The sequence below is a fragment of the Salvia miltiorrhiza genome, unplaced genomic scaffold, assembly GCF_028751815.1.
Source record: "Salvia miltiorrhiza cultivar Shanhuang (shh) unplaced genomic scaffold, IMPLAD_Smil_shh original_scaffold_455, whole genome shotgun sequence".
In the NCBI taxonomy this organism is placed as follows: Eukaryota; Viridiplantae; Streptophyta; class Magnoliopsida; order Lamiales; family Lamiaceae; genus Salvia; species Salvia miltiorrhiza.
This window is the reverse complement of record NW_026651553.1, coordinates 114,624-142,500: the sequence shown is the minus strand read 5'-3', so window position 1 is coordinate 142,500 and position 27,877 is coordinate 114,624. Positions and strand designations below refer to the sequence as shown.

The window sequence follows — 27,877 nt, the reverse complement described above, 5'->3', positions numbered from 1 at the left end:
GTGATGATTTACTACTTTTGCTCCGAATCAAATTGGTCGGTTCAACATTACTCAATAAATAAGTAATTAAGTCGATGAGGCCTTGTTTTAGTGGCAAAGTTGAGGCACTCAAATACCCTCCTTTGTAAAAGGTCTTGGATTCGATCTCGCTTTTGATTGTTTGTTAGTCTCATACGCAGGGCGTTCTCGCCTTCGTGCGGCTCGTCTGCGTGCAGTGATGTTTTTCCACCGTTGTGTGGTGTTGAGGTCTCGTTTGCGTACGGATTGCATTAATAATTGTATTCAGATACCTCTTGTAACTTGTAACTTCAAAAAAAAAAGTAATTAAATAATAAACGCGCCATTCGCAAATGCATCCTATCAATTACTAGGTATTTCTAGCCATTTTTTTTTTTTTTTTTTTTTGCTAATATCTTAGTCCATTTTTTTAATCACTCTAGTCAAAATTTTATTCCCCCTAAAAAGGATTTTTTTTTTTTATAGACTTATGAGTTATTAATATCAACTTATCTTTATGGAGATTGATTTCTTGCACGACCAATAAAACCCAATTGTGAAGATACGTACAAAGGCATAGGGATGGCAGTGGATCTTGGGCCCGGTCCAGATCCGTGGATCCAGATCCGTTTTTACGGAAAAACGGATCTGGATCTCAATTTTTTGGACCCGACGGATCCGGATCTGGATCTGGATCTCAGTTTTGAAAACGGATCTGGATTTGGATCTTGAAATTTTAGATCCGGATCCGACCCGTGGATCCATTTTATTTTTTATATATATATTATTATATTTTATATTTAGTTTACTAATAATATTAACTAAATTAAAAATAATAAATAAATTATATTCAAAAGAATAAAAACTACAAGTGATTAGATAAAAGTATTTTGTGTTATATTTTTCATGATGGAAATTAGATATTGTTGATTTTGTGAAATTTTTTAATTTAATTTAGAAATAGCAGATCCATGGATCTAGACCCGTGGACCCGCGGATCTGACGGATCTGGATCTGGATCCAAAATTTTCAGATCCACGGATCTGGATCTGGATCTAGTATATGAAAACAGATCTGGATCTGGTATTGGCCAGACCCGGTCCAGATCCGGCCCGTTGCCATCCCTACAAACGCATGCATCTATGGCTTTGAAAGTGGGAATTTCGGATTTGATTTGGTCAAATTAGAAATGTAAATATCCCAACTATCAAATGAAAAGTTCCCAAAAAGAAAGAAAAGTAAATACTTATTTGGACTTTTATGCCCCCATCAAGAATCAAACTCCATTCATATAATATAAGTGGACGACAGAATTTATTGGCTATGTTTTGTGCAGTCTTATAGACTTTATTTTTAAAAAAGTTGAGAAAAATTATACACTAAATATACCATTATTCTCTTTAGCATGCAATAAAAGACATTCATTAATTAACTTTTTGGTATTCTTTGAAGTTTTAATATACCGGGTGTAAGTCTCTGATAATTTGGTTGACTGTATATAATGACTATATGAAATAATTTTAATGTGTTTGATTAAAAAAAATGCATGTAACCATATAAGTTAGGGAAAATGATCATCCAATATAATTTTAATATTTTCCCAAAAGATCACGTAAGCCCCTCAAGTATTTAGGTACAAATAAACCCTGAATGTTACTATTACCAAACCAAATTATATATTTCTATTTATTTTGAGTTTTGAAGCATTGATAATAAGTAGCTATAATTATTTGTCCTTGTGCTTTCTCCCATTTTTAGCTTATCCTTGACATGGTAATATATAATTACTAATTAACATATTAAAATTCAGTTATTTATTTATTATTATTATGAGTTGGATAAATTCCATCTTAAAAATTTTAAATTCATACTACTTTTTCCTCAAAAAATAAAAATAAATCATACTCCTTTTGAGATATACAAATCTATTAATTTAGTTGTTTTAAACTATGATTTCGAGATAGAGTTTGGGGCGAAAGATAAAGTCAAATTTAATTTATATAAAAAAAAATCTAATTCTAAAAAAAAAAAATCAATAGTGTTGATATAAAATTTGGTCAAACAGACTAGACCATATATCTTGCAGGTCTTACAAAATTTGGACAAACCCAAAAATTTATAAGATCCTTTTCAACGATACTGTAAAATCTATCAAATTTGAACTCATTCAAAATGCGGTTGGAGCCACATTTTGCATATTAGAAACCTATTTCTGCATTTCTACTGTTCATAGACGCAAACCACTTATTGCTTTTTGAAAATAGGAAAATCACCCTCAGGGTTTATAGAAATCACCCGGAGAAGGAGATGCATAGTGATGGAGAAGAAAGAGCAACGCATGAAGAAAAAAGAATAAATAATTAGGAGGAAAGAAGAAATAATTTGGACAACGCGATTTTGTTCCTTTTATAATTTTTTTTTTTTTTTTTTTTTTTTTTTTTTTTTTTTTTGATCGGTCAAAGTCATGTTAGATGTTAGTAGTTAGTTCCCCATCCACTCTAAGAACCACCTTATCTCTCCATTCACCAAACTCCACCTTATATCTCCAATCATCAATTCGTTCCCAAGAGGGATCGAACCCGGGTCACTTCACTTAAGTGAGGACCCGGTGGCCAGTGGGCTAAGCCCCCTGGTTTTTGTTCCTTTTATAATAATTGTATATATATTGTTAGAGTATTTTCTCTACTCTATATTTGTTGTCATTGTGTAGACAATGTACGTGTTTTCGTAAGTGTCTTTCGATGTTCTACTTTGCTGATTAGAACAGTCGTTTCCGATGTTCTAACTCGCGCTGAAGACTCCTAGTAGCTCTAGACTTGCGGGGTGGTTTTGGGATATATTTGGAGATATCCTTTACATGTTTTACGGATAAACATGGATTTGTTTCTGCAGATTGAGGGGAGTTATTTCGTAACAAATTATCAGATAGACTCCAACTTGTTCAGAGAGTCATATTCAAAGCATGCTTCCTGCTAGGGTTTGCCTATATTATTTAGGGAATCCTAATACAATATTATTTGTAAGCTTTTTATTCACTTAATCGCCGTCCACAAAGAGTGTGTGGTTAAGTGGATGATACAAATTTTAATAAAAAAGGTTGAAATATGTGATTTTAGTGTTAAATGATAGTATTGAGTCCACCAAATTGTAAAAGTAAAAGGTGAGTGTTTTGTAAATATTGAGTGTGAATGAGGTTTAAAGTATAAAAGAGGTTTTTAAAAAAGGAAAACACACAATATTTGTGGACGGACGAAAATAGTATACGATCTGTCCTATTGATCTTGTCATTTTTTCTTTTTCGGGTTGTCCTATTGTTCTTTTCCTATTTCTATATTTGGTAATAATTTTACACTACAAACAATATGCCCTCAATTATTTATACATTTTTACTATACTAATTATACTTCCCTTAATAACCGTATTCAAAAGAAATGGATCCAACAAGCTTAATAACATGAAAGGAGTAATAAATATATAATTTTTGTGAACGAGGGAGTAATATTTTATTAAAATTCATGTACTCGAAATCATCTCACATTTTTTATGAGGAGAGGGAATACTATGTACTTGTATTCTTGAATGCTTATTTTTAGGGCTGGGAATTTCGGGATCGGGTAATCGGGTACCCGATACCCGACCCGAAAAAATCGGGTATCGGGTACCCTATACCCGAAAAATTCGGGATCGGGTATTTAGGGTATGAAAAAATCGGGTATCGGGTATACCCGATCGGGTATCGGGTATACCCGAAATACCCGAATTATTTATTAAATATATTTTATACTATTTAATTAAGCTGCTCTCATTCATTTTACGCTCGTTCTGTTCGACTGTTCCCATTCATTTTCAATTCCCAAATCCCAAATCCCCAATCCCAATCCCAAATCCCAATCCCGTCTCCGGCGACCCAGCGCCCGCCCGCCGTTCTCCTCGGCCGTCGCCAGTGGGAAGCTCATTCCCAGTCCCACCGCGACCCTCGCCCAGTCGCTCCGCCTCCGAGCTCCGACGACAGCGGCGCCCAGTCGCTCCGCCTCCGACGTAGCTGAACCTCCCACCCCGTCAGCCGTCCCATTCCCGTCGAATCGCCCCCACCGCGCCGCGCCTCCTACTCCTGGACTTCCAGATTTCCAGTTCGAGAATCCCTCCGCGCCTCCCACTTCTTCTTCTTCTTCTTTTTTTTTTTTTTTTAAATACATATTTTCTATGTTAATGTTGAATTTGCTGCTTTGAATTTGGTCATTGTCTCATTGAATTGGAATTGATTTGTATGATTTTCTTGATCTGTATGAATTTCGACAACGTCACAAATGATTTGAACTTGCTGGTTTTCTTGCTGAATTTCTTGCTCTGTTTATAAATCAAGGTGGTGAAATTGTCAACATGTCGAAGGGCAGATCTAGGTTTGCTGGTTTTCTTGCTGATTTGAACTTGATGGTTTTCTTGCTGAATTTCTAAACTTTAGGGAAATGGCTTAAAAAATATCGGGTATTAGGGTACCCGATTTCAATTTCGGGGTCGGGATCGGGTAGTGGGTTTAGGGTATTTTCGAGTTCGGGTACCCGATTTTTTCGGATAGGGTACCCGAACCCGACCCGATTCCCAGCCCTACTTATTTTTTTTGGTTAATGCATCAAAACCCTTTTCAATAAAAGTGTGTCCAATCATCCGAGTCATAATCCATGAGGACATCCCTATATATACCCACCAATCATACTCCACCTTCATAGATAAGATATTAACCATTGGTTCACATTGTTTTTCTCTTTTTCTTTTTCCCTTTCAAAATATCACCTTTTTATTGCACAAAAATATGTAACATAAAATATTTCCCAAACCAATAGTTGAAGGTTCAATCATATAACGCCGCACATTTATTTTTAATATAAAAATACATAATCTCACAAAAATTAGATTTTAGTTCCAACCAAATTACCTAAATATCTGTACGACAAAGCTAAGCACACTCCTAAAATGAATCCCCTGCCACACCCAAAAACACTATCGCCACTCCAATTTGAACCGAAATGATTGTACCATACGCATCCCACACTGTACATGTGCGTGGATGAAGGAAGCGAAGCCCACTCCCAATATAGTAGTGTTATATATATCTCATCTTCTTTCTCATAAATCCAAAAAGCTGAAAAAATAAAATAAAATCAGAAATTTCCCCAATCTCAATTTCGCATCGCCAAGAGGAAGAAAAATCCCTGAGTAAATGGAAAACAACCCGCAGCAGAGCGCGGCGCCGCCGTACCCGCCGGGCGCGGCGGCGGCGGCGGCGGCGGGGTACCCGTCGCAGCCGCCGTACCAGAACCTCCTGCAGCAGCAGCAGCATCAATTGCAGGTGTTCTGGAATTACCAGAAGCAGGAGATCGAGCAGGTGAACGATTTCAAAAACCACCAGCTCCCCCTGGCTCGGATCAAGAAGATCATGAAGGCCGACGAGGACGTCCGCATGATCTCGGCGGAGGCGCCCATCCTCTTCGCGAAGGCGTGCGAGCTCTTCATCCTCGAGCTCACGATCCGCTCGTGGCTCCACGCCGAGGAGAACAAGCGCCGCACGCTGCAGAAGAACGACATCGCCGCCGCCATCACGCGCACCGACATCTTCGACTTCCTCGTCGACATTGTGCCCAGGGACGAGATTAAGGACGAGGCGGCCGCCCTCGGGGGGATTGTGGGGCCCCCCGCGGGGGTCACCGGCGTGCCCTACTACTATCCGCCCATGGGCCAGCCGATGATGGGCCGCCCCGCCGTGGATCCGGGGGTTTACGTGCAGCCGCCGCCGCCGCCGTCGCAGGCCTGGCAGTCGGTGTGGCAGACGGGGGCTGAGGATGGCTCCTACGGGAGTGGCGGTGGTGCCAGCAGCGGTCAGGGGAACCTTGACGGTTAAGGGTAACTCGATTATGCTACTCTTCTAGTGTTTCTGTTTTAGTTGTTAAGTAGATCTGGTGAAATATGAAAGCTGCTTTAGGTTTTTGTCTATTAATTTTGTATTTTGTATGCCCTGGATTATGTTCAAGCTAGCATTTTGGGCTATGTTTTAGTGCGTATGCCTAGTGTTTTCAGTTTTCTGATTCAATCAATTTTGAGTGTGAAGGTCAAGATTGGTTCTTTCTCTCCCTAAAACAAAGTTTACTCTTCCTAAAAGTAAGTTTGTGTCATTTAATTATAGCTAGGTTTTTATGTGAATGGTTTAATGTTGTGCTGTATTTTGGTTTTCGTACAAGTAAAATGACATTCTTGTGCAAGGGAATATCTACTGTCTTTAAATCTTCTGATACCACTGAGTTTTATTAATCTATTCTACTGCTTTGCTTAATTCACCTTTAAAAAATCTTAAGAGTTATGCAGAAAACAGCATTCTAGTTTGATGCATAAGATGATAGTTGTTACTAATAGAGATGCCACATGTTGGACATTTTTTCATAGAGATTTGATACTGCTTTCCTTAATTCGTTTTTAAAAGTTATTCTGAGAGTTGTGTTGACATTACTAATGTCTAATGGTAATGGAGATGAGACATGTTGACATTTTAATTATTTAACATCCATTTCTTGGTGGATTCTGTACTCTTGCGCCATCTCCATAACCTTTGTTGATAAGTAGTTGCAACTTGGAGTTAATGTGTCCTTTAAGTAGGCGTCCTAAGCCGTTGCAATAAACTCCAGACACAACTTTCAGGGAATGCAATGATTTTGCCACTGAACAAAATTGAAGTATATATCTCCCATCCCCCTGCACTTCAAAATTATGAAAAAGATTGTGACAGTTGGGTATAGATAGGATGATTAACAAGGAAAAAGGAGCTCAAGATACTGAGTGAAATTGAGTTCTGAAAGCTGTTAGTCTCAAAGTAGGAGGGAAGAGCTTGAGATGGTTTCTAAATTGTTATGCCTTTTGAGGTAGATATGAAAGATTTTTTTATCTAGAGCATCTATTGTGCTTTGCTTCAAGGAAATCCTGGTGTGATTTGTTTGTTCTTTGGTTTTGAATTTTGTAATTGGGTTTCTATGTTCAGACTTACTCTGTAAAACTTCTGTGATCGTGTGGAGTTGATATTATCCAGAAAATATGTATTTCGTCATTGAAAGTTTTCGGAGGTTCATAGATCATGAGCTTCTGTTTACATCGACCAGGCTAAATTAGTGGCAAGCAAGTCAGCCTAGCCGCCTAGGAACGTGATACATTTAAACTGGAAGCTGTTAGCCAAAGACCTGCAGGAAATTATCGTGTTTTGCTAGAAACTGTTTCCTTGAACATTGAAGCACATACTAGGCACATTATTGCACACACATATCTTGTTGTGGCTTTACTAGAAGCTTATGTTGTGGTTAACCTTCTTTCTGCTGTGTGTGGTTCTCTCGCTCCAGGGATGTTAGGCATTATTAAAGCAATTGCTTCATACAAAACTCATTCTTTGGCTGTCTATCAGCTCTTTCTGGTTTCTGCATATAATATAGGTACACTGCATGTTTAGTAAGCCAAGCCTTCATTCCTCATCTCAGTTTTTTCACTCTCCAACCATGCTATGTTTCAATTTTCTCGGTAGCAGTTTATACTAACGTAAAATCTGCAGTTTGTACCTTGACTACATATGCCAAAAGACTGAACTGGTGGAAATCATCTAAAGCAGTAATGGCTGTTGGTGGTTTTCCTAAACCATCTTTGGAATCAGATTCCTGGTTTCCCCTATTTTCACGAGATCTCTTTACCACCTTATGTGTGTATTCCTCTATATTTATCGTATTCATGTGAAGAAACTGAAGTTGATGAATTGTTATGTGCAGAAGAGAAACATTAATGTTAAGTGCCGCCGGCTGCCTAGTAAAGGAAAATCATTTGATAATGATAGGCAGGAAGTGATACTTTATGTAGATTAAGATTATTTGGTGCTATTTTTTTGAGTAAGATGCTTGTGGTTTGCAGCTTCACATCACATGATTGTTGTTGCTTGGTTTAGGAATTGTGGATTGAGCATATGATGTTTGGTTGGTATTGGCATGAATGATGTGCAGACATTGGTGTTGTTTGATGGGAGTTGAAACAAGTGATGGTGAAGTGAGAGAGCAAGGGAAGGAATTTGGGCTTCAATTCTTTGGAAAAAAGATTGTTGGTTGGTTGTAGTAGGAATTTGTATAAAACTTGATCTTGTGTAGATGCCCATCAAAAACAATGTGCAGAATGTTTCCAGTGCAACAATACACTCACCTCATTCTTATTTCTCTACCTATTTTATTTATATCCTCTTTTTCAATCCTCTTGTTTGTTTTATGTCACATTCAACTACTTATGAACTACAAAGGAATGGAATTTTTTTTTTTGATCAATTAAAAATCTATTAAAATACTGGGGCGGTACCAGGAGTACCAAAAACATCATACAAGTGGTGCGTACTCGTTAGAGCACCACAAGGTAAAAGGAACATTGGACTCGACCACATGGAAGATTTTGTTCCAGCTCCAAAGCCTCCCTTTGACCTCATTAACAAGATTGGACACCTCCCAATTCTTGTTCTCAAACCTACTCTCATTCCTATACTTCCAGATCAGTCAAACAGTCCCGATCCAAAGAGCTTTAAGGAAGTTCTTGCTTCTCTTACCTCTTCCTCCTCCAATGAAAGACATGAAATGATGTTCGACTTTTTGTGGTTTAGCCGTTTTCATTCCGATCCATTGATTGATTTTGTCCCACACGCGGTCAACTTTCGGACAATGGAGAAAAGAATGTTCAGTTGTTTCCTCCCTCCACACACACGCATTGCACCACTGTTCTTCGGCTGGGATGAGGACATTCCTTTTGAGAAGGTTTTCGCATGTTGGCAGCCTGTTACAAATGCTTCTCCAAGCTGTCACTCTGGCTTTGTTAGGGGCCGGTGCCGTCCACAGTTGTGCGCTAGCTTCAATGTGTCTCCCAAAATGATCACCTTCCGCCTTTGCGCACTCCTCATAGGCCGCTTTAGTCGAGAATTTTCCCCCCGCTGCGTCCTTCCAACTCCAGTCGTCCTTGAGGTCTGGGCAAGGAGAAAGCGCTCCAATGACTGACCGCAAATTTTCCTCCATCTCTTTTTCCCTCTCCCTCAGCTCCCTTCGCCACTTGAGATCCCACACCCACCCTTCCTCCGTCCATTTCCCAGCCTCCTCCACATTACCATCTTTAAAGAGGCTAAGATTAAAAAGTCTAGGGAAGAGGATCTTGAGGTTGCTGTTCCCCACCCACGTCTCACCCCAAAAACTAACCTCTCTACCATTCCCCATAATCCTTTGAATATTGCCACTAAACCACTTTTCTTCCTCCCTCCCCACCCTCCCAACAATTTTCGACCACCATCCCTTCATCCCGCCCCTTTTCTCCACCCTCCACTCCCCCCCCTCCCCTCTTGACAAATCCTCGTACAAGGATTTAATCACCCTGACCCACAACGCCTCCCTCTCGACCAAGTACCTCCACACCCATTTAAACACCAAGACCTTGTTAAACCATTCAATGTTTCGAAAGCCCAATCCCCCTTGAAGCTTGTCGACACACATGTCTTTCCATTTGAACCAAGCAATAGACCTAGACACGCCACTTCCCCCCACAAAAATTTTCCAAAAACGGAGTTGAGGTCGTGAATTACCGATTTAGGAATGAAGGAAAAAGACAATTGAAACACTGGGATGGCTTGAAGGACCGACTTCACAAGAACGATGCGCCCTGCCAAAGAAAGAGATTTCTTCTTCCAACCTCTGATTTTCCTCAACACTTTTTCCACCACGCAACTCCATTCCACACTGCTATTCATCCGTCCCCCAACCTTGATACCAAGATAATTGAAAGGAAGAGATCCCTCCTTACAATTGAGATAACCTGCCCACCTCCTTAAACACGTATTTTCGACACCCACTGCCATCAAGTTGCTCTTGTCGAAGTTGATTTTGAGCCCTGAAAGGAATTGGAAGAGAAGAAGGATCCTTTTAATAAAAGTCACATTCCCCTCGTTAGCTGCCAACAGGAATATTGTGTCATCTGCATATTGAAGATGTGACACAGAAATTTTATCCATCCCCAAAACAGCCGGAGACACGAGCTGGAGATCAGTAGCTCTCTCCATCAAGGCATTTAGCCCTTCGGCAATGACTAAAAAGAGGAAAGGGGACAACGGATCACAAAGGAATGGAATTAATCTAATAAAAAAATTATACTATTTAAAAATACAATCAATTTTAATTTGAGTGACAATTTTGTGATTATATTAGAATTTAAAATTTATTTGTCAACTATATTTTTTTTTATCTTCTTATATTTTATTTTATTTATTTTCTAAAATTGTGAAATTCGGCTAAGTGTAAATTTGATATGCATATTGAATTAAAGATCACGAGAAGAGCTTTAATTTAATATTTTATGTAAATATTGGATTTAAAATATGAAATTAATATTTATTTAAAGATTAAAACTTAACAGAATTCTATTTAATTATTTTTATTTTTATTTATGTACATTAAAGTAATCAACAATAGCTTAAATAAGAAATGGAAAAACTAGATGATGTAAGATTGGATAAATAAATTTCTTTTTTTAATTCTTTTTATTTTTATTTATGTAGATTAAAGTAATCAATAATAGCTTAAATAAGATGAAATAAGACAGTAAACTTTTAAAATGGAAAAAATTAAATTTTTGGCCCATGCAGGTTTCGAACCTGCGACCTTCGCGTTATTAGCACGACGCTCTAACCAACTGAGCTAATAGGCCATGTTGTTATATTAATAGATTGTTATATTAATGTAAGTTTCCACATCTAGCTATCCATCATTTTAATTGAAGGAGTAATTTTTAATCACGAATTAATGTTATAAATGTTAAAGTCTCCATGGAGGAGTAATTGGAAACTATTTTTAATCCTCTAAAAGAAACTAGCTTATGCTATTTCTTCATTTATTTTGAGGTCCAAAAGAATAACCTCAAAATCTTCTGTATTTTAAATTCATACGAGATCTCTATCTGACTTTACCATACTCTACTAATATGATTTTTTTTTTTAATCTTCCATATTTTGCGATTTTAGTTTCATGTGTTTTAATTTAATTTTAAAGTTATTAATTGCAATAAATTATACTCCCTCCGTTTCATGAAGCTTGAACAGTATTCCTTTTCAGGTTGTCCCGCGAAGCTTGAGCACTTTACTTATATGACAAAAGTTTTTTTCTTTATTCACCTTTTTCACTTTTTCATCTGTCACACTTAATACACAAAATATTAATAATTACTAACTCCTTAAGACTTATGTCGAAAAGAAATTGCCCAAGCCTCACGAGACGAAGGGAGTAGTATTCAATTAAAATTTATAATCAACTACTAAACAAAGATATAGGCTAGAGTATTTAAGATCCTTAAATGAAATTAATGACGTTTGATGTTCCAAAAAGAAAATATATTTTGCTCGTGTTACAAAATAGGAGAAACCTTCATTAGGAACAAATGTTGCATTACAAGGGATTTTTACTTTTAAATGGTAGAATAAATTAATACTATATAGGATTTGATTATTTAAAGGATTACATGATTGAACAAGTTTAAAATTACTCAATCCATCAAAATATGTAGTTAATTAGTCTATATTGTTTTTATCTTCCGAAAAAACCCAATTGTTGAAGCAACTAAGTCAATTACAAAGCATAATTATCATACTCGTATTATTTTTTTGTCACATGAAACAGAAATGAACAAGGAACAATAATAATTTAGAGGAAAAGACATTTGCCACTGTCACTTGCCACAAACATTAAAATACTTCAAATTAAATATAAAAACATTGGTTTGAATTTGATATGGAGACTTGACTATAACAGCACTAACTAGAATTTCCCAAAATGATATTTTGATCTGGATATTTTGATCTTGTGCCTATAAAGCAACAAGCATCAACAACTTTCTAGATAAAGCATTCTCCAACTCAAGAAAGTAAAACACACACACACACACACATATGTAGATAAAGCATAGATACTAAAATTGATGCATTTCACCATAAGATTATTCAAAATTCAACCAAACCATGCATTGCTGTAACACTAAATTCTTACATACATGATAGCATTATTACACCCTACAGCAAAAGTACATTATCATCAAACAACTACCATAATACTCAACAGCAGATGATTTTCAACCTCTCCAATCACCTAGATACAAAAACACTAACAACAGAAAATAAGCAAGATAGAAGATGTTATCATGTTACCTCTTCATGCTTGGTACTACTGTATAGGCTCTGCTAGAAAGCATCCTCATCGAGTTCGAGCTCAATATTTAGTTCTTCCGTCGCCTTCAGTGATCACATCTTTGAAAGCGCCGCCACTGGGAATCATAGGCAGCACATGCTCTTGATGAGGGACAATCACATCCAACAAGTACGGGCCGGGGGTATCCAGCATCTTCTGCATTGCCGCCCTCAGTTCTTCCTTCCTAGTCACCCGGGCTGCTGGTATGTCGCAAGCCTCTGCGAACTTGAGCATGTTGGGGAATATCTGCGACTCATCCGAAGGGTTTCCTAGATAAGTGTGAGCTCGGTTGGCCTTATAGAACCGGTCTTCCCATTGAACCACCATGCCCAAGTGCTGGTTATTCAACAGCATGATCTTGATAGGAAGGTTCTCCACTCTTATTGTAGCCAGCTCTTGAACATTCATGATGAAACTCCCGTCACCATCAATGTCCACAACGACAGCATCAGGTCTCGCCACAGCAGCTCCAATGGCTGCAGGCAGACCAAACCCCATTGCACCAAGACCACCCGATGTCAGCCACTGCCTCGGCCTATTGTACTTGTAGAACTGAGCAGCCCACATCTGATGCTGCCCGACGCCAGTACTAATGATAGCCTTCCCACCCGTCAACTCATCAAGCATCTGAATCGCGTATTGAGGAGGAATTGCATCTCCAAATGTCTTGAAACTCAAGGGGTGTTTGATCCTTTGCTCCTTCAACTCATCCCTCCACGCTGAAAAGTCGAGTTTAACATCACCATCCCTCACTTTCTCCTCAAGTATGGAATTCAACCCCTCAAGAGCCAACTTGAGATCAGCACAAATTGACACATGAGGTTGCTTATTCTTCCCAATCTCAGCCGAGTCAATATCAATGTGAACGATCTTAGCCCGACTAGCAAACGCCTCGAGCTTACCAGTCACACGATCATCAAACCTAACCCCAAATGCAAGCAACAAATCACTCTTGTCTACTGCATAGTTTGCATATACAGTGCCGTGCATTCCCAGCATTTGCAAGGCGAAATCCTCATCCGAACCAGGATAAGAGCCGAGCCCCATCAACGTGCTTGCAACGGGGATTCCAGTGAGCTCGACAAATTTCCTCAACTCCTCACTCGAATTCAAACAACCCCCTCCTACATAAAGCACTGGTTTTTTCGACTCGGATACTAACCTACCTATCTGCTCCAACAACATCTCGCTAGGAGGCTTAGGCAATCTAGACAAATAACCAGTCAATCGCATTGGCTGGTTCCAATTCGGAATCACCATTTGCTGTTGAATATCTTTCGGAACATCGATTAGAACAGGGCCGGGCCTACCAGACCGGGCTATAAAGAAGGCCTCTTTCACAATTCTAGGAATATCATCAACATCCAATACAAGATAATTATGCTTCGTTATTGACCTAGTTACCTCGACGATTGGGGTTTCCTGGAACGCATCGGTGCCGATCATGCGGCGTGGGACCTGGCCGGTGATCGCCACCATCGGCACGCTGTCGAGGAGGGCGTCGGCGAGTCCGGAGACCAGATTGGTGGCGCCGGGGCCGGAGGTGGCAATGCAGACGCCGGGGACGCCGGAGGCGCGGGCGTAGCCCTCGGCGGCGAAGACGCCGCCCTGCTCGTGGCGGGGGAGGACGTTGCGGATGATGTCGGAGCGCGTCAGCGCCTGGTGGATCTCCATCGACGCGCCGCCGGGGTAGGCGAAGACGTCGGTGACGCCCTCGCGCTCCAGCGCCTCCACGAGGACGTCGCTGCCCTTGCGCGGCTCGTCGGGGCCGAATCGGGAGACGAAGGCCTCCTGCTCGCCGGTCTGCGGCTTAGGAGAGGATAGGACGCTTGAGATTTGCATCGGGCGGCGGCAGGAGGCGGCGGCGGCGGCGGAGTGATGGGGGCTTGGGGGGAATGGAACGGTGAATCGTGAGCTGAGCTTCGGCTTGGTGAGGAGAGAGGTGTTCCTGGTGATGGCTGGGGATGCGGAGGTGGAAGCGGCGGCCGCCATTGCAGACGGTGTAAAGAGGCGGCGGGTGGCGGCGGCGATTTGTTTATAGGGTTATAAGATGTGGGGAGGATGAAGGGCGAAACTTAATAAACAGTTGAGGCGATGTGAAATGACGGAAATGACCTTGTCTGATTTTTTTTTTCAAATGTGATGGCTTTCCAAGATTGTGTGGCTAAGCCTACATCGACACTAGTTTTCAACTTGTGCTGTCTTTTTCTGTATTTACGAATTCCAGCCCTCCTCCACGAGCTATAATCCATTTGACGGACCACAAATTTATTAAATTGTTAAAGAAAAGTTTCGATGATCGTGGGTGCACAAAACACGAATAAAGAGCGATTTTTACTAATGCTTTCGAGCAGAGGGCTAAATGAATAAATCGAGACACATCAGAAAGAGAATAATTCTAAGAAATATACAAATATGCCACTGCATATTGGAGAAGAGCTTAAATTATCTGAACGTTAATGGGAAAGGGAATGAGATGATGAGAAGGAGCATGAAGCAATCGGATTCGTTTTCGAGCACCATAGGAGAGAATTCTACATCGCCGTCTCTACCGCCATTCACTCATCAGACTTTGACAGAAACTCAATTTCAATGAATAGTGATTAAATATCATATACTAAACATTAATTATTATGTGCATATATTGAATATAAATTACTTTATTACATGTTTTGAGCATGATAACAATCGCGTTTACCATCAAAATTTTAAAATTCAATTATTTTTTAGATTTTTTTATTTATTTGTTATGTCGTTATTTTGAAAAATAGATATTATGTTTTTTTATTAAATTTATTGATAATTGACTTACTTATAAGTTATATTTAATATTAATATCTATATTAAATGTAACTTAAATTATATTATCTCTTTCTAATACATATGTGATTGACTTAAGAATTAAATGACTTATTCAAGAATCATTATTGTTCATCTTTAAAAGGAAACGGTACATCTGTGAAGTTTATGGGTTGTTGGAATGTTGAGGAGGGTGAGATGCTTGGCATAAAGGAGGCTCTTTCATGGATCAAAGAGCTTGGTTATTCTGAGGGTGTGGTCGAGTCGGATTGTAAGCGAACTTGTGATACCATCGCTTCGAGAGAGAGGAATTCATAGGAATTGGGTAGAGTTGTTAAAATAAGCCCGGCCGGCCGGCCCAACCTGCCCGAATTTAGGGTTGAGAGCGTTTAAAATAACAATTTCTTTTATCTGCTTTCTTAATTTTTTTTCTTTTTTACCACGCCACCAGCCACCAGCCACCATGTACGAAAAAAAATCTCACAATGTGGTAATCCATTGTGGGTGCCCACTGTAGGACAATCCATATATCGTTTTTCAATCCATATATCGTTTTTCAATGGATGAATGACGAAATTAATGAAAAAGGTGTAGTTTTCATTTTATTTACACCTTTTGCTTGGCAAAGCCAACTGATCATCTAACGAGTGTTTCGTGCCTGTGTTATACTAATAGCACAATACCAATTAAAATTCCCAATTACAAAGATGTCAAGAATTAAGGATGTCATGTAGTTGGCTATCAACCTTGAAGTTGAATGTTTTTTTATATTATACAACTATAATAAAATTAGTACTAATATTTTCTTGAATAAAATGTAATATTTTCATAACTTATACAGATGATAGATCTCACTAATACTATAATTGTTCAAATAAAGATGATTTTTATAGTTGTATGTGCATCAAATCAATGACCAATATCAATTAACAATATATTTTTATCAACGATCGTTATTAGCTAGTTAAAATATCCACCAAAATTTCCATATATTTTTTATTTAAGATTTCTACTAAGCAAAAAATACTTTCTAAAACTTATTTTTTATGCATATTAGCAAAAAAGATTTTCTAAAACTTATTTTTTATGCATATTAGCAAAAAAGATTTTCTAGAACTTTTAATGAATAATTTTTATTCATTAAGAAAAGGGATTATAGCCAAAAAATACACGAACTTTGATAAAAGTTGCAATTTTCACCTGAACTTTCAAATTAGCCAAAATATACCTGAACTTATATTTTTTGTTGTAAATTTCACCTGAACTTGCAATTATTGAACTCCGTCGAGGTGAAATTTACAACAAAAAATATAAGTTCAGGTATATTTTGGCCAATTTGAAAGTTCAGGTGAAAACTGGAACTTTTATCAAAGTTCGTGTATTTTTTGGCTATAATCCCTTAAGAAAATAAGTCTATTTAATTGAGATGAATAGAGTATATTTTATCAATGCGTATGGGACAATAGAGATGAGAAGAAGTTGGATGGTTGTTTTGAGCACATCAAAATTTATACTCTTTTTCGGTGTGAATTTATAATTTTTTGTAGACAAATTTAAAATTAAAATGAATTAATTTTTTTAATGAAATAAATTGAATGAGGAAAATGACATAAGATAATATAACAGTTCAAGATTTTTTTTAAGAAAGTAAATTATTTTTTTAATAATTCATTGAAAATTGAAATTATTTTGAATTGACATTTTCACATCCTTTCTTTCACGCTTCATAAAAAAATCGAACATCTTCAAGTTCAACTTGTAATAACGAATTTAATTGCATTCTAAATTTTTTATTATTGTTCACCTCGTATTTTCTACTGAAAAATTCTGAAGTTTACATAATCATGATGATTGATTAATCTTAAATTTCAAATATTTTACATATGTTGATTAAATATTCAAGAAAGAATAAATAAATGAATATCTTAAAGTCTATTTTAATCATAGATGTTACCAAAATAAATATTTTAATAATATTATACTGGCTATTGAATAGTTTATTTACATTTATCTGTATGACTAACAAATATAAAATATTTAAAAGATAAAAAATTCACTAATACTTAAATTGGGACAATATGAAAACTTATAACAAAAGATATTTCATATAATCTTAAGTAGACGTATGTCACACCCCAATTCTTGAAATAATAACTATAATTGGGGTACGACTAATCATTAAAATGAACAAGGGAAAAACCTTGTGAAATCCGAATTGAAGGGATAACAATCGGGCATCGCCCCTTTAGATGAAGAGAGACAAGTATCCAATTGATACAAATCAATCAACAAACATGACAAACGTCAGGATCACAAGTTTAGTTTCATGCTTCAGATAACCAACATTCCTTAATCAAAATACTTGAGAGTCAAAAGTCTAGGCTCAACAAAAGATATCGTTTAGAGTTATAACATAAAGGTCTTAAGTCAAGAGAACGAAAGGCAGATAAAGGCTAGTACTACAGCGTAAGTCAAAACACGGAGTTGAACCCTAGCCTCAGCTCTCCCCGTCAACACCAGCCATCAATCTGAAAAACATTTGAAAATATTTGGGCTAAGTACTAATGTACTTAGTGGGCTGCAACTTTTAAAACATTTCACAATTCGTAAGAGCAGTTTATCCAATTATTCATGACATAACTTAGAAGGTTTTAAAATAAAGGAACTTCTAAGCATGTTAAAATATTTTATTTTATTAGCGCGCTGTTGTCACACTCTGATCTGTTACTCGCTGTGATCCCGGACCTTTTAGCCACCGACGGATCCCTCATTCCCATGATACTTGCCCTGAGGACGTAACTCAGACAAGTTGAATTGACCTCGGGACGCTACCCAGGCAGGCCTTACATGATACATGCTCCGGAACACATCCAGCCGAGCACCCTTATAACGCCTCTTGCATGAGTTAGTGCCCGATGGAGATCAACCCACCGAAACAACTAACAAGTGTACACAATTCTCAAATAACGTGTTAGGCCATAAGAGAACCTCGATCGATCCATGAATTGCGAGCCTTAAACATAACAGAGCGCACAAAAACATTTATTGGATAAACAGTTTTTATTTCATGAAATATTTAGAGCTTAATAACTCAATCATACATTTGGAAAGTAAGCTCACCTGATCCTTAGTGTGGAAGAGAGGTGATCTTAAGCTGTGGCACCGTCCTGCGGACCAATTCCTACAAGACGAGTTCTTAACTCTTAGCACATATCATGGATAACGAAAATGTTGTTTACTTAGGGTCTCTAGGTCAACCTATTCCCGGACTTACAACGCAAAATCGAACTAGGGATTATGCATTTTGCATACGTTAGCTTATCTTGATGCCTTATCTAGGTTAACTCACTCATTTTCATGAAAACTTTGCACAAAACATATCCCAAACTCGTCATGCACATATACATAATATTTCATGAAACATCTTTTAAAACCAACTTTCAAACTTAGAAAATAATCCAACAACTTGAGCTCTTAAGGGGCTGTTTTGCAACAGACACCAAATTTGCCTCGGATCTCTAAATGAGGCTCCAAAGAAGATTCTGGAAACTAGGCATTTCAAGGATCATTCTCCAATTTGAATCGAATGAAACGGAGTTCAAACGAGCAAGATATGCCCACTCAAAGATGGGTACTTAACAAGCAAAAATCTGGAAATTTCAGATTTCCAGATTAGAACCAAGTCAATGGGCCTTCTTTAAAAATTCATATCTCCCATTACAAAAGGCTACTGGGAACTCCAAGGGTCAATCCAAAAACTAGGGAGAGAGTGTAACACTCTCCAGTTGAATTTACCCCAAGAAGATTAATATTAACATCCAAAGTTCAGTGCACAAAAAGAGTTCAAGTTCGGCAAATTCAAAGTTTAAATCAGAAAAAAAAACTTTAGGCTTCACCAAAAATTCTACAAATGAACAAATACGTTCCTAACATGTCAATGAATATTCAGTAGAAAAATGGGCTTGAGAATCAAAGATTTAGGTTGGCCTTTGCCACCTCAAAGTCGTAGGTTTGTAAAACCTACTGGATGGTACAAAGAATAAGAACTAGATTTCAAGAATTTATACCGGTTGTTTTCCTTACTCAAAAATGGTGATGCCGATACCAAAAGAAAGATACGGGAGTCTAAAGAGACATATTCAAGTTTCAAAGGTTTTCACCGATTGAAACTTGACTTATGGCCTCCCAAAGATTGTTTACCAGAAATGCATTCCAGACAGGCAGTGATGTTCAAAAATTCATAAATAAAACATACGTGCTCCAAATATTCTGAAATTTTACCATAGTATAGAAAACATATTAAACACGATACACAATTAATTTGGGAATTTTTGGGCACCGTTTGGATGGCTGGAATCGCCTTGCAAAACACTGCCGAAGCAGTGTAGCTATGGCAGATTCACTGCTTTACCACAGGCACGGTTTTTCACCCAATAAACTCTACCAAAATAAACATCCAAAATCATAAAACATATCCTCACATAATATATCACACATATGTGTAAAAATCCATAGCCATAAAGCTTTTTCAGTTGAGAAAATCAAAGAAGAACTCACCCTCGAAGCACAACCTTCACTCTAACTTTACGCCCTAGTTTTTCCATGCTCTCCCTTGCTTTGATACTTCTCTTGGGGCTTCAAGGGCTTCTATGGAGTGTGATAATGGTGGGAGAAAAGTTGTGAGAGTGGGGGAAAAGAGGAGGGACGAAAATGAAGAGAGGTGGAGAGAGTGAGAGCTTTTCTTGCCTTGGTATTTTTCTTGGAGTGAAATTGAGTGAGTGGGAAGAGTTATCAGCCAACTCTTGGCTTTAGGAAGGGGTGGGGCATGAAATTTAGGGTAGGGTAGAGGGGGGTGGCTTCCACCAATGCATGGATGCATTGGAGGTCACATTCTACTAGTTCCCATGCACTTTTAATCATTATGTTAGCAAAAATAATAAAATAAGGGTGGCTGATCACATGTGGGCTTGGGCTTGAAAATTGGGCTGATATTTAACTAAATAATGGGGCCTAAAATAGGCCCAAGGCTTGTCCAAAAATCGGCCCACCCTTCGGCCCTTTCTATGAGCCCGTTCTCGCTCAAACCCGTTTTAAAAACAAACACGTATTAAACTAAATATGCACTTTGCTTTTCATACCTTGAAATAAAAAGTATGCATGTATATACATAATGATTTAAATCAACATCACACGGAAATATAAAATAATCATCTTCTTATTTTCCATTTTTCTTAAGAGAAAACCTAGGCATCAAGACTCATTAAATCATCGCGAGGATAATTATTCTGTTTAATCGGGAATTAGAGACTTATCATATCCTAATAATATCAATATGATATTATGAATCCTAGGATCGAAAATTCGGGGTATTACAACGTAAATAAGAACAAACAAAAAAAAATTAAAAATAATAATTATTTCTAAAAAATTAAAAATAATAATTATTTCAAAAAGAAAATATAAGAAGTTATGTGTGTGTGTTGGTCAAGCGGTAATGAGTTAATGCCTAAGGCCAAAGGTCTTAGGTTCGAATCTCTTATGATGTGGTTTTTAAATTTCTTTATTTAATACTGTTAATTTATCAAAAAAAATACGTATATAAAAAGTTATTTGGGGACATGTAGAATAAAGTAAGTTGATAAGTTTCAAATATTGAGATATAGCCATAAAATAAGTAAAGGTCAAGAATTTCATAATTAACCTCTTATTATCACACTGAAATGGGCGGCACACATGGATTAGTCTAATCACAAGTGTGAGGTACATGGATTGAATTTGCTCTAATCGTTTACCATCAAACTCAAACTCATTTTCAATTCAAATACGTGTGGCATAAAACAATAATTCAATGTAAATCATTTACACCGAATTCAAATCCAAAAATATATTTTATATATACGAATTCTTGTAATAATTTTTGTATGTTGTTTTCAAATTACAAATTAGCCCACAAAATGTTCCAATCACTAATTTCATACTAAATAAAAATCTTATATCAACCACTTGATTATTAATAAATGAAATGCTGCAACAGGGAATTTTTTTTTCATTCTTTACCTGATTTTTGAATTTATGACAGATAAGGAAGGAGTATAAGATGGGGGGGGGGGATTGAACTGTCTAACAAAATTATGTACAAAATTGAAAAAAAAAATAAACGGATTATTTGCAATAGTTTCTTGAAAAGCATTGAATTCGAGAGGAAATAGTAATATTTTTTTTATTATAATTCTCATAATAATTCAACATTTCCTAGCTGATCATCTCTATTGTATTCACCTCAAAGTAGAAATTCTCAAATATCACAACAGATTGGAATTGGTTACTAACATAGATGACATCTTCGACACGGTCGTTGCATCTATGAGCTAACATAGAAAATTATTTTTCTTATGAAATATTTCCAAATACAAGTTGATTTTAAGATTTTTCATTTTTGATGGCAAAAATGACAAAAGTGTCATATTCTTTCTAGACGGAAAGAGAATATTTTTTTTTGAAATTTTAAAAATCATAAAAAACACCAGAATTTATTGAAAATTCATAATATTTTACGACAAATATTCCTAATTAAATCTAGCATATATTGATATAAAATATATTGGGCTCGTAGTTCGGTTTAATAAAATCAAATCAATAACCCAAAATGTAAAAGCCCACATTGAATTAAATTAAATAGGTTTCAAAATAGAAAGGAAATTATATACTCGCTGCCTTCTTCCTCACGGCATTTCTCAGTCCAGCCTTTCGATTTCTTCAATCCATAAAGAATTTGAGCTTAAACGTAACAGTATTTCAAAGATAGAAACGCATATATGCGTTTTTGCTGTTCAAAACCTGATAAAAAAACAAAAACAAATAATGCGTTTGGTTTTGCTGTATTGTTGGAGCAAATTGCTCGCTGCATTTTGAGTTTTGCACCATTTTAATCTCTCCACAAAATTTTCATATGCATATTTCTACAGATACAGCTGCCACGGTTTCTTTCATTTGAAACAGATTGATTCATAGATATCTCCGCCATGTAACGAATTCGGACTGCCTACTAGTAGATGAAAAACCACAACTTTCTCTTATTCTGCGCAAGAGCAGCAGCGCTTTCATGGAAACATAAACCCGCATTTGTCCGCAGTTTTCATCACCCTCTACGTTGCCTCACTAATACCAACACCGACATCTACTCGTGTAACAGAATCATCAGTGACCTTCTCAAATCTGGGTCTTTCGATTCTGCCGCCAAGCTGTTCGATGAAATGACTGAACGAGATGTTATTACTTGGAACATTATGATTTCTGGGCATTATCGTCGTGGGTTTCTGAGAGAATCCTTAAGCTTGTACAACCAGATGGTCTCCCAATCTTTCGTCGAGAATTCGTCGACGTTTTCAACTCTTCTGAGTATCTGCAGCTCTGCAGGGTTGTTTAGAGAAGGACGCGAGGTTCATTGCAGAGCGGCCGTTCTCGGGTTTAGTACGAACGTGTACATTGGTTCCGCCCTCGTTGATCTCTATCTGCGAATGGGCTGCGCCGGCATTGCTCTAAGGCTGTTCGCTACATTGCCGGAGAGAAGCTTGGCCACGTGGAACGTTGCTCTGCGCGGGTTGTGTGAAACGGGACGATCAAAAGAGTTGCTGAGAATGCATAATGAGATGAAGGTGGAAGGGCTGGAGCCTAATGGGGTCACCTTCTGCTATCTGATTCGGGGCTGTGGTTACGAGAGGTGTCTCGAAGAAGGAATGCAGCTGCATTGCTGTGTGATCAAGGGAGGATTGGTCGATTCAAATTTGTTCGTGGCCAATGCTTTGGTGGACTTCTACTCTGCCTGCGGGTGCTTGGCGGAGACGAGGAAGTCGTTCGAGGCTATACGGCCTCCAGACGTGATTTCTTGGAACTCTATGGTGTCCGTCTGTGCAGCAAGTGCGCGCATACACGAAGCTATTATCAACTTCCGAGGAATGCATTTGTTTGACAAGAAGCCGTCGGCTTGTTCGTTCTTGGGGTTCTTGAAACTATCCAGCTCGAGTAGAAATCTAGTATTCGGGCGGCAAACTCATTGCTGCGTCGTCAAGGCAGGGTTCGAAGCTGTGCTTCTGCGATCCGCCTTGATCGACATGTACGGGAAATGCGGAGATATTGATGGCGCGGTTCGTGTGTTCGACAGCGCTCCTGAGAGGACTCTCGAGTGCTGCAACTCTCTCATGACGGCTTTGCTCAAGTTCGATCTCGTGGAGGATGTGGTTGCCCTGTTTGGGGTGATGGTTGATGAGAGGATTGGGTTTGATGAGGTCAGTCTTTCTTCGTCTTTGAAAGCTATGTCGTTTTCTTCATTTCCTGCTTGCTGCTCGTTGCTGCACTGCTGCGCGATCAAATCAGGTTTCGAATCCGATGCTGCCGTGGCGTGCGCGCTGATTGATGCGTACTCGAGGTCCGGTGAAGTCGGATCCTCCCGCCGTCTCTTCGCCGGAATCCCCTCCCCAAATCTAGTCTGTTTCACTGCGGTTATCAGCGCGTTAGCGCGTAACGGAATGGGGAAGGAATGCGTTGCGATGCTGGATTTGATGATTGAAAACGGCGTGGAGCCTGATGAGGTGACGTTCCTGAGCGTTCTAACGGGTTGCAGCCATTCCGGACTGGTGGAGGAGGGAAGAGCGGTTTTCCACTCGATGCGAACTCGTCACGGGCTGCAACCGGAGAGGCGGCATTACTCGTGTATGGTTGATCTTCTAGGTCGCGCCGGTTTGCTAGACGAGGCGATGCGGCTGGTGGAAGGCACTCCGTGGGAGGAGGATTTCGTGATCTGGAGCTCTGTGTTGAGGAGTTGCAGAGTTCATCGAGATGAACAATTGGGGAGTCGAGCTGCCGAGATGCTGATGCGCCTCCAACCGGAGAATCCTTGCAGTTGGTTGCAGGCGTCTTACTTCTACTCCGATATCGGAGATTTCGAGGCCGCCAAAGAATACCGGGAGATCGCGGTGGCGAGGAAGGTGAGGAGGGAAATAGGTCGGAGCATGATTCAAGTGCGTGCGTGAATCGTGATCACTGTTGAAGACGACGATGTTTCCAGCTGTAAAATAGTGTAAATTCGCAGGGGTATTTTCGGTATTTCAGATAGCGTCATCGCCCTTGCCTTGTTGTCCTAGTTGGACTTCTTCCCCTTTATTTCGACGCTATAAAACTGCTCCATTTCCATTTTGTCCTTGCATCAATTACTCTCATCTCAAAACCCAGCTCGAGTTTGTTCAACGAGAGGAAAAGATCATGGATGCTTTGGATTCAGTTTTCGATCCGCTGAGAGACTTCTCCAAGGACAGCATCCGCCTCGTCAAGCGTTGCCACAAGCCCGATCGAAAAGGTACAGCTCCTCCGTGAGCATTGTGTCGCCGATCAATGCTTGTTGCCCTCACTTTCTTATAATTATCGCCTGATTTTGTGTGCTTTTTTGTAGAATTCACTAAGGTCGCGACTCGGACGGCGATCGGCTTCGTCGTGATGGGTTTCGTCGGATTTTTCGTCAAGTTGATTTTCATTCCCATCAACAATATCATCGTCGGCGCAGCCTGATTGTGAGTGTTTTGATTTCAGCTTTCTAAATCAGAAATTGCGATACGAAATTTGTTTGTTTAGATTTTCGATTTGATGAGCCGATTGGTTTAATTTACGAATGTGTTAGTTTTCCTTTTTAGAGATTTTGATCTGAAATTTGATTAGGTTTTCGATTTGATGAGTTAATTGGTTGTAATTAGGAATGTCTGTTTGTGGTTTGAATCAATGTGGAGTTTTTCTCTGTGTGATTTGTTGTGATGAATCTGGTATGGCCAGTAGAGACATTGCCCCCCCCCAAATAAATAAATAAGGGTTTTTTTAAAAATAAAACCTAATTTGCATCCTTAACTTTACTCATATCTTTTCAATTTGCTGGTGCTGGTGCATGTGCATTTTACTATGCTTAGCAGCTTAGGTTTTTTGATGCCAATAAACAATTAGTAGTTGGAAATTATATGAGAATATGGGTGTCACTGAGGGCTACTGATTTGATTTTGTGCAGAACTTGTTATTTGGTTTGGTATACTATATTTATGGGGGATCCAGTCATTCCAATTTGGTATCTTTTAATGTTGAAATAGAGAGGGTTTATGGTTTTCTTGAAATCATGTTAACCTATTGTTACTTCGACTTAATCGGATAAAACTATCTTCAGTTCCTAGCTTGGCCTTTATGATTTCGTGCCTCGTGCTGGTTTGAAAATAAAACTAACGAAGCAAGTTAGGCAGTGTTCGGGTTGACAACTAGCTTCAAACGTTTGCTTACATGCCAAACCTTGGATGTTGTAAGCGATGTGAACACAGAGTGTTTTTTAGTTATAATTGTTTTCTCGGGGCGAAGTTTGTCGCTCTTTGTGTCGTACTGCAAGTGAATTTGACAGGTTTGATTGCATGCTGTACATTCCATATGATAAATGTTGCAAGCTTCCATTGAGATGATGATTGAATGGTGTGTATGTTCATGACGAGAGGGGACTGACTGCAACTCTGTTTTTTCGTGTTTAATTGCAGAACTTCCAGTTGGTGCAAGAACCTTTCGAAACCAGGGAAGATTGGCAGTTCATTAGTTAGGCTCATTTTGGGAAATTTTGTAGCACTTTGCTGTGTAATTGTTGACAGTTATGTTATGTTTACTTGGTCTAATATGAATCTCTGAGCTTTATTTTGACTACGCTTGTCCATATTCATATCCAGATGACTTAGCCCTTATTGAATGCAGATTTGATTCAACCATGAATTCTTAATCTGTGATTTGATTAGTTATGAAATTTTATCAGGGATGATTGTTAGTAGATAGAATTCCCACATGCATCTGGCTGATCTGGAATTAGGTGATTCTGACTTTAAGATAAAACTGAAAATGAAGTATTTTGATTGATGACTTTGCAGAAGTATAGTAATTTATTTGGTTAGTATTTTGGACATCAATGTATGCATCATGATACAACTTTTTAACTTTATAGCATATTAGATCTAATTCTTAAAAACGTTTATATAATGTCACTTATCTCTCTTAATTTTTTTTTTCACGAGCTTGAAGTTAAGATTATAGCTCAAATAATTGGGAAGTTCCAACTTGATCACGACAAATTCGACTTAATTATTTTGGTTTTGGACGTCCGACAATGAAATTGACAACACGAGAGAACTATTTGGATAATGGATTTTAAGTCATTGATTAATTTAACGTTTTAAAGTCGCACTTATGTGTGAAATTTCAGCTCCAAACTTACATATACAAATGACACTTGTATGTTAAAGTAGTGTCATTCGGAAATGTTCAAGTGTCATTTTCCGTAGTGTCATTCTGGAAACTACGGTTGCACATGAGTATTTGTGTATAATATAAATAAAAATGTTGAGATATTGTTGAAATATTTTGAGTATCATTTGCAATAAAAATCGTAAAATTGAGACTTAATTATCAATTAACTCTTATTATGAAGACTCAACATATCAATGCCCTTGATAAATGAGAGAGGATTGAGGCTCGTCTTCATAGTCAAAACCATTTCAAATCCTTATTCAAATCATTTCACAATACAAATCCTCCTAATTATCAACTATTAAAATATTGGAAAACCACCACCTGCCAATCACTAGAGAGATCTCTCAATAATGACTTTTGTTTGGTAAACAACTATCAATCAAAGGCATCAATTTAGCTCAACCTCCAAACAACAACCACAAAGTAGCCCTCCCTCCACAATGCTTATTTAAGCACACAAACAACCCCCCATTCTCCAACACACTTATATATCTTTATAATACACCAAGAATCCAACCCTAGCTACTACAAAATGGCCACCAAGAAACTAGAAGAGGAGCAACGTGCAGGAGCGGAGATCATCGAGGGCGCAGAGGAGTGCTACAACCACTCCCTGACGCTCCTGCACGAGCTCGGGTTCCCCCGGGGCGTGCTGCCCCTCAAGGACCTCGAGGAGTGTGGCCTAGTCCGTGACACGGGGTTCGTGTGGATGAAGCAGAAGGCGCCCTACGAGCATTTCTTCGTGGGGTCCAACACCCTCGTGAGGTACGACCGGGAGGTGACCGCGTACATAGAGAAGGGGAAGATGAAGAAGATGAGTGGAGTGAAGAGCAAGCAGTTTCTCCTTTGGGTGCCCATTGTTGAGATGAGCATTGAGGAGGCTGCAGCCGATAAGATTTATTTCAAGACTCCAATGGGGATTGGGAGATCTTTTCCTATCACAGCCTTCATGGATGAAGACGAGAAGAGCAAGCATTTGGAGCAACTCAAGGCGTAGAAACACAATTTTCATGACCCTTAATTAGATCATCATCATATAGTGTGTGATCAACTATTTTATTTTCTTTTTTTGCCTTATTAATGAGCAAGTTGGCAAAATTTTATGGCATTTGTATTGGACTTAATTATATGACTTATTTATTTCGATATGATCATGTTGTGTGTTTGTTCATCATATGTTTGTTGTCTTTCTTGCTACTTGCTACTATTTTAGAAGTGAAATAAAATTTCAAAGCTTCTTATCACAAAAAAGAATATTTTTATTGACCCACATTACCACATATTGTAATCAAAATTTACCAACAAGTTATTTTATTAGTTTGTATTAACTGGTTAGACAATTTAGAGTAATTAAAGTTTGATATATTCAACTCTATTTTATATGTGTGAAATAATAAACTCTAATTTTATGTTCATTCTTGCACTAAACATAATTTGTGCATTTATTCAAGATAATTTATGTAAGTTATTGTATTACCATAATACGATAAGTGATTCAAGTT

At 38.2% G+C, this 27,877-nt stretch overlaps 5 protein-coding genes, 1 long non-coding RNA gene and 1 other non-coding gene across 10 annotated transcripts; 4 read left to right on the top strand and 3 right to left on the bottom strand.

Annotated features, from left to right (window-relative positions):
• The first annotated feature begins 4,725 nt into the window (after window positions 1–4,725).
• On the top strand, window positions 4,726–8,257 carry LOC131004701 (nuclear transcription factor Y subunit C-1-like). Of its 3 annotated transcripts, none has more exons than XM_057931425.1 (2): window positions 4,726–5,895; window positions 8,042–8,257. In XM_057931425.1, the coding sequence occupies exon 1, from the start codon at window positions 5,216–5,218 to the stop codon at window positions 5,891–5,893; it is 678 nt and encodes a 225-aa protein (XP_057787408.1). In that variant the 5' UTR covers window positions 4,726–5,215; the 3' UTR covers window positions 5,894–5,895; window positions 8,042–8,257. The 3 variants fall into 3 exon arrangements, with proteins under 3 accessions (XP_057787408.1, XP_057787405.1, XP_057787407.1); XM_057931422.1 differs by having other exon boundaries at window positions 7,964–8,257; XM_057931424.1 differs by having other exon boundaries at window positions 7,930–8,257.
• Window positions 8,258–10,663: 2,406 nt separating this feature from the next.
• Window positions 10,664–10,737, bottom strand: TRNAI-AAU (transfer RNA isoleucine (anticodon AAU)). Its single transcript has one exon. It is a non-coding gene; the product is annotated as a tRNA-Ile (tRNA).
• Window positions 10,738–12,018: 1,281 nt separating this feature from the next.
• Window positions 12,019–14,599, bottom strand: LOC131004700 (acetolactate synthase 1, chloroplastic-like). Its single transcript, XM_057931421.1, has one exon. It carries the CDS (start codon window positions 14,256–14,258, stop codon window positions 12,288–12,290), a length of 1,971 nt encoding a protein of 656 aa, XP_057787404.1. The 5' UTR covers window positions 14,259–14,599; the 3' UTR covers window positions 12,019–12,287.
• A 2,716-nt stretch (window positions 14,600–17,315) lies between these two features.
• On the bottom strand, window positions 17,316–19,852 carry LOC131004699 (uncharacterized). The gene is made up of 3 exons (XR_009095089.1): window positions 19,623–19,852; window positions 18,186–18,246; window positions 17,316–17,593 (listed from the first exon to the last, which is right to left on the bottom strand). It is a non-coding gene; the product is annotated as an uncharacterized LOC131004699 (long non-coding RNA).
• Window positions 19,853–21,787: 1,935 nt separating this feature from the next.
• Window positions 21,788–24,104, top strand: LOC131004696 (pentatricopeptide repeat-containing protein At4g39530-like). Its single transcript, XM_057931418.1, has one exon. It carries the CDS (start codon window positions 22,118–22,120, stop codon window positions 24,092–24,094), a length of 1,977 nt encoding a protein of 658 aa, XP_057787401.1. The 5' UTR covers window positions 21,788–22,117; the 3' UTR covers window positions 24,095–24,104.
• A 99-nt stretch (window positions 24,105–24,203) lies between these two features.
• Window positions 24,204–25,775, top strand: LOC131004697 (protein transport protein Sec61 subunit gamma-1-like). 2 transcript variants are annotated; one of them, XM_057931419.1, is made up of 3 exons: window positions 24,204–24,417; window positions 24,511–24,628; window positions 25,619–25,775. In XM_057931419.1, the coding sequence occupies exons 1-2, from the start codon at window positions 24,324–24,326 to the stop codon at window positions 24,624–24,626; spliced, it is 210 nt and encodes a 69-aa protein (XP_057787402.1). In that variant the 5' UTR covers window positions 24,204–24,323; the 3' UTR covers window positions 24,627–24,628; window positions 25,619–25,775. The 2 variants fall into 2 exon arrangements, with proteins under 2 accessions (XP_057787402.1, XP_057787403.1); XM_057931420.1 differs by having other exon boundaries at window positions 24,239–24,417; window positions 24,511–25,775.
• Window positions 25,776–26,757: 982 nt separating this feature from the next.
• LOC131004695 (uncharacterized) lies at window positions 26,758–27,523 on the top strand. Its single transcript, XM_057931417.1, has one exon. It carries the CDS (start codon window positions 26,908–26,910, stop codon window positions 27,370–27,372), a length of 465 nt encoding a protein of 154 aa, XP_057787400.1. The 5' UTR covers window positions 26,758–26,907; the 3' UTR covers window positions 27,373–27,523.
• The last annotated feature ends 354 nt before the right edge of the window (window positions 27,524–27,877 follow it).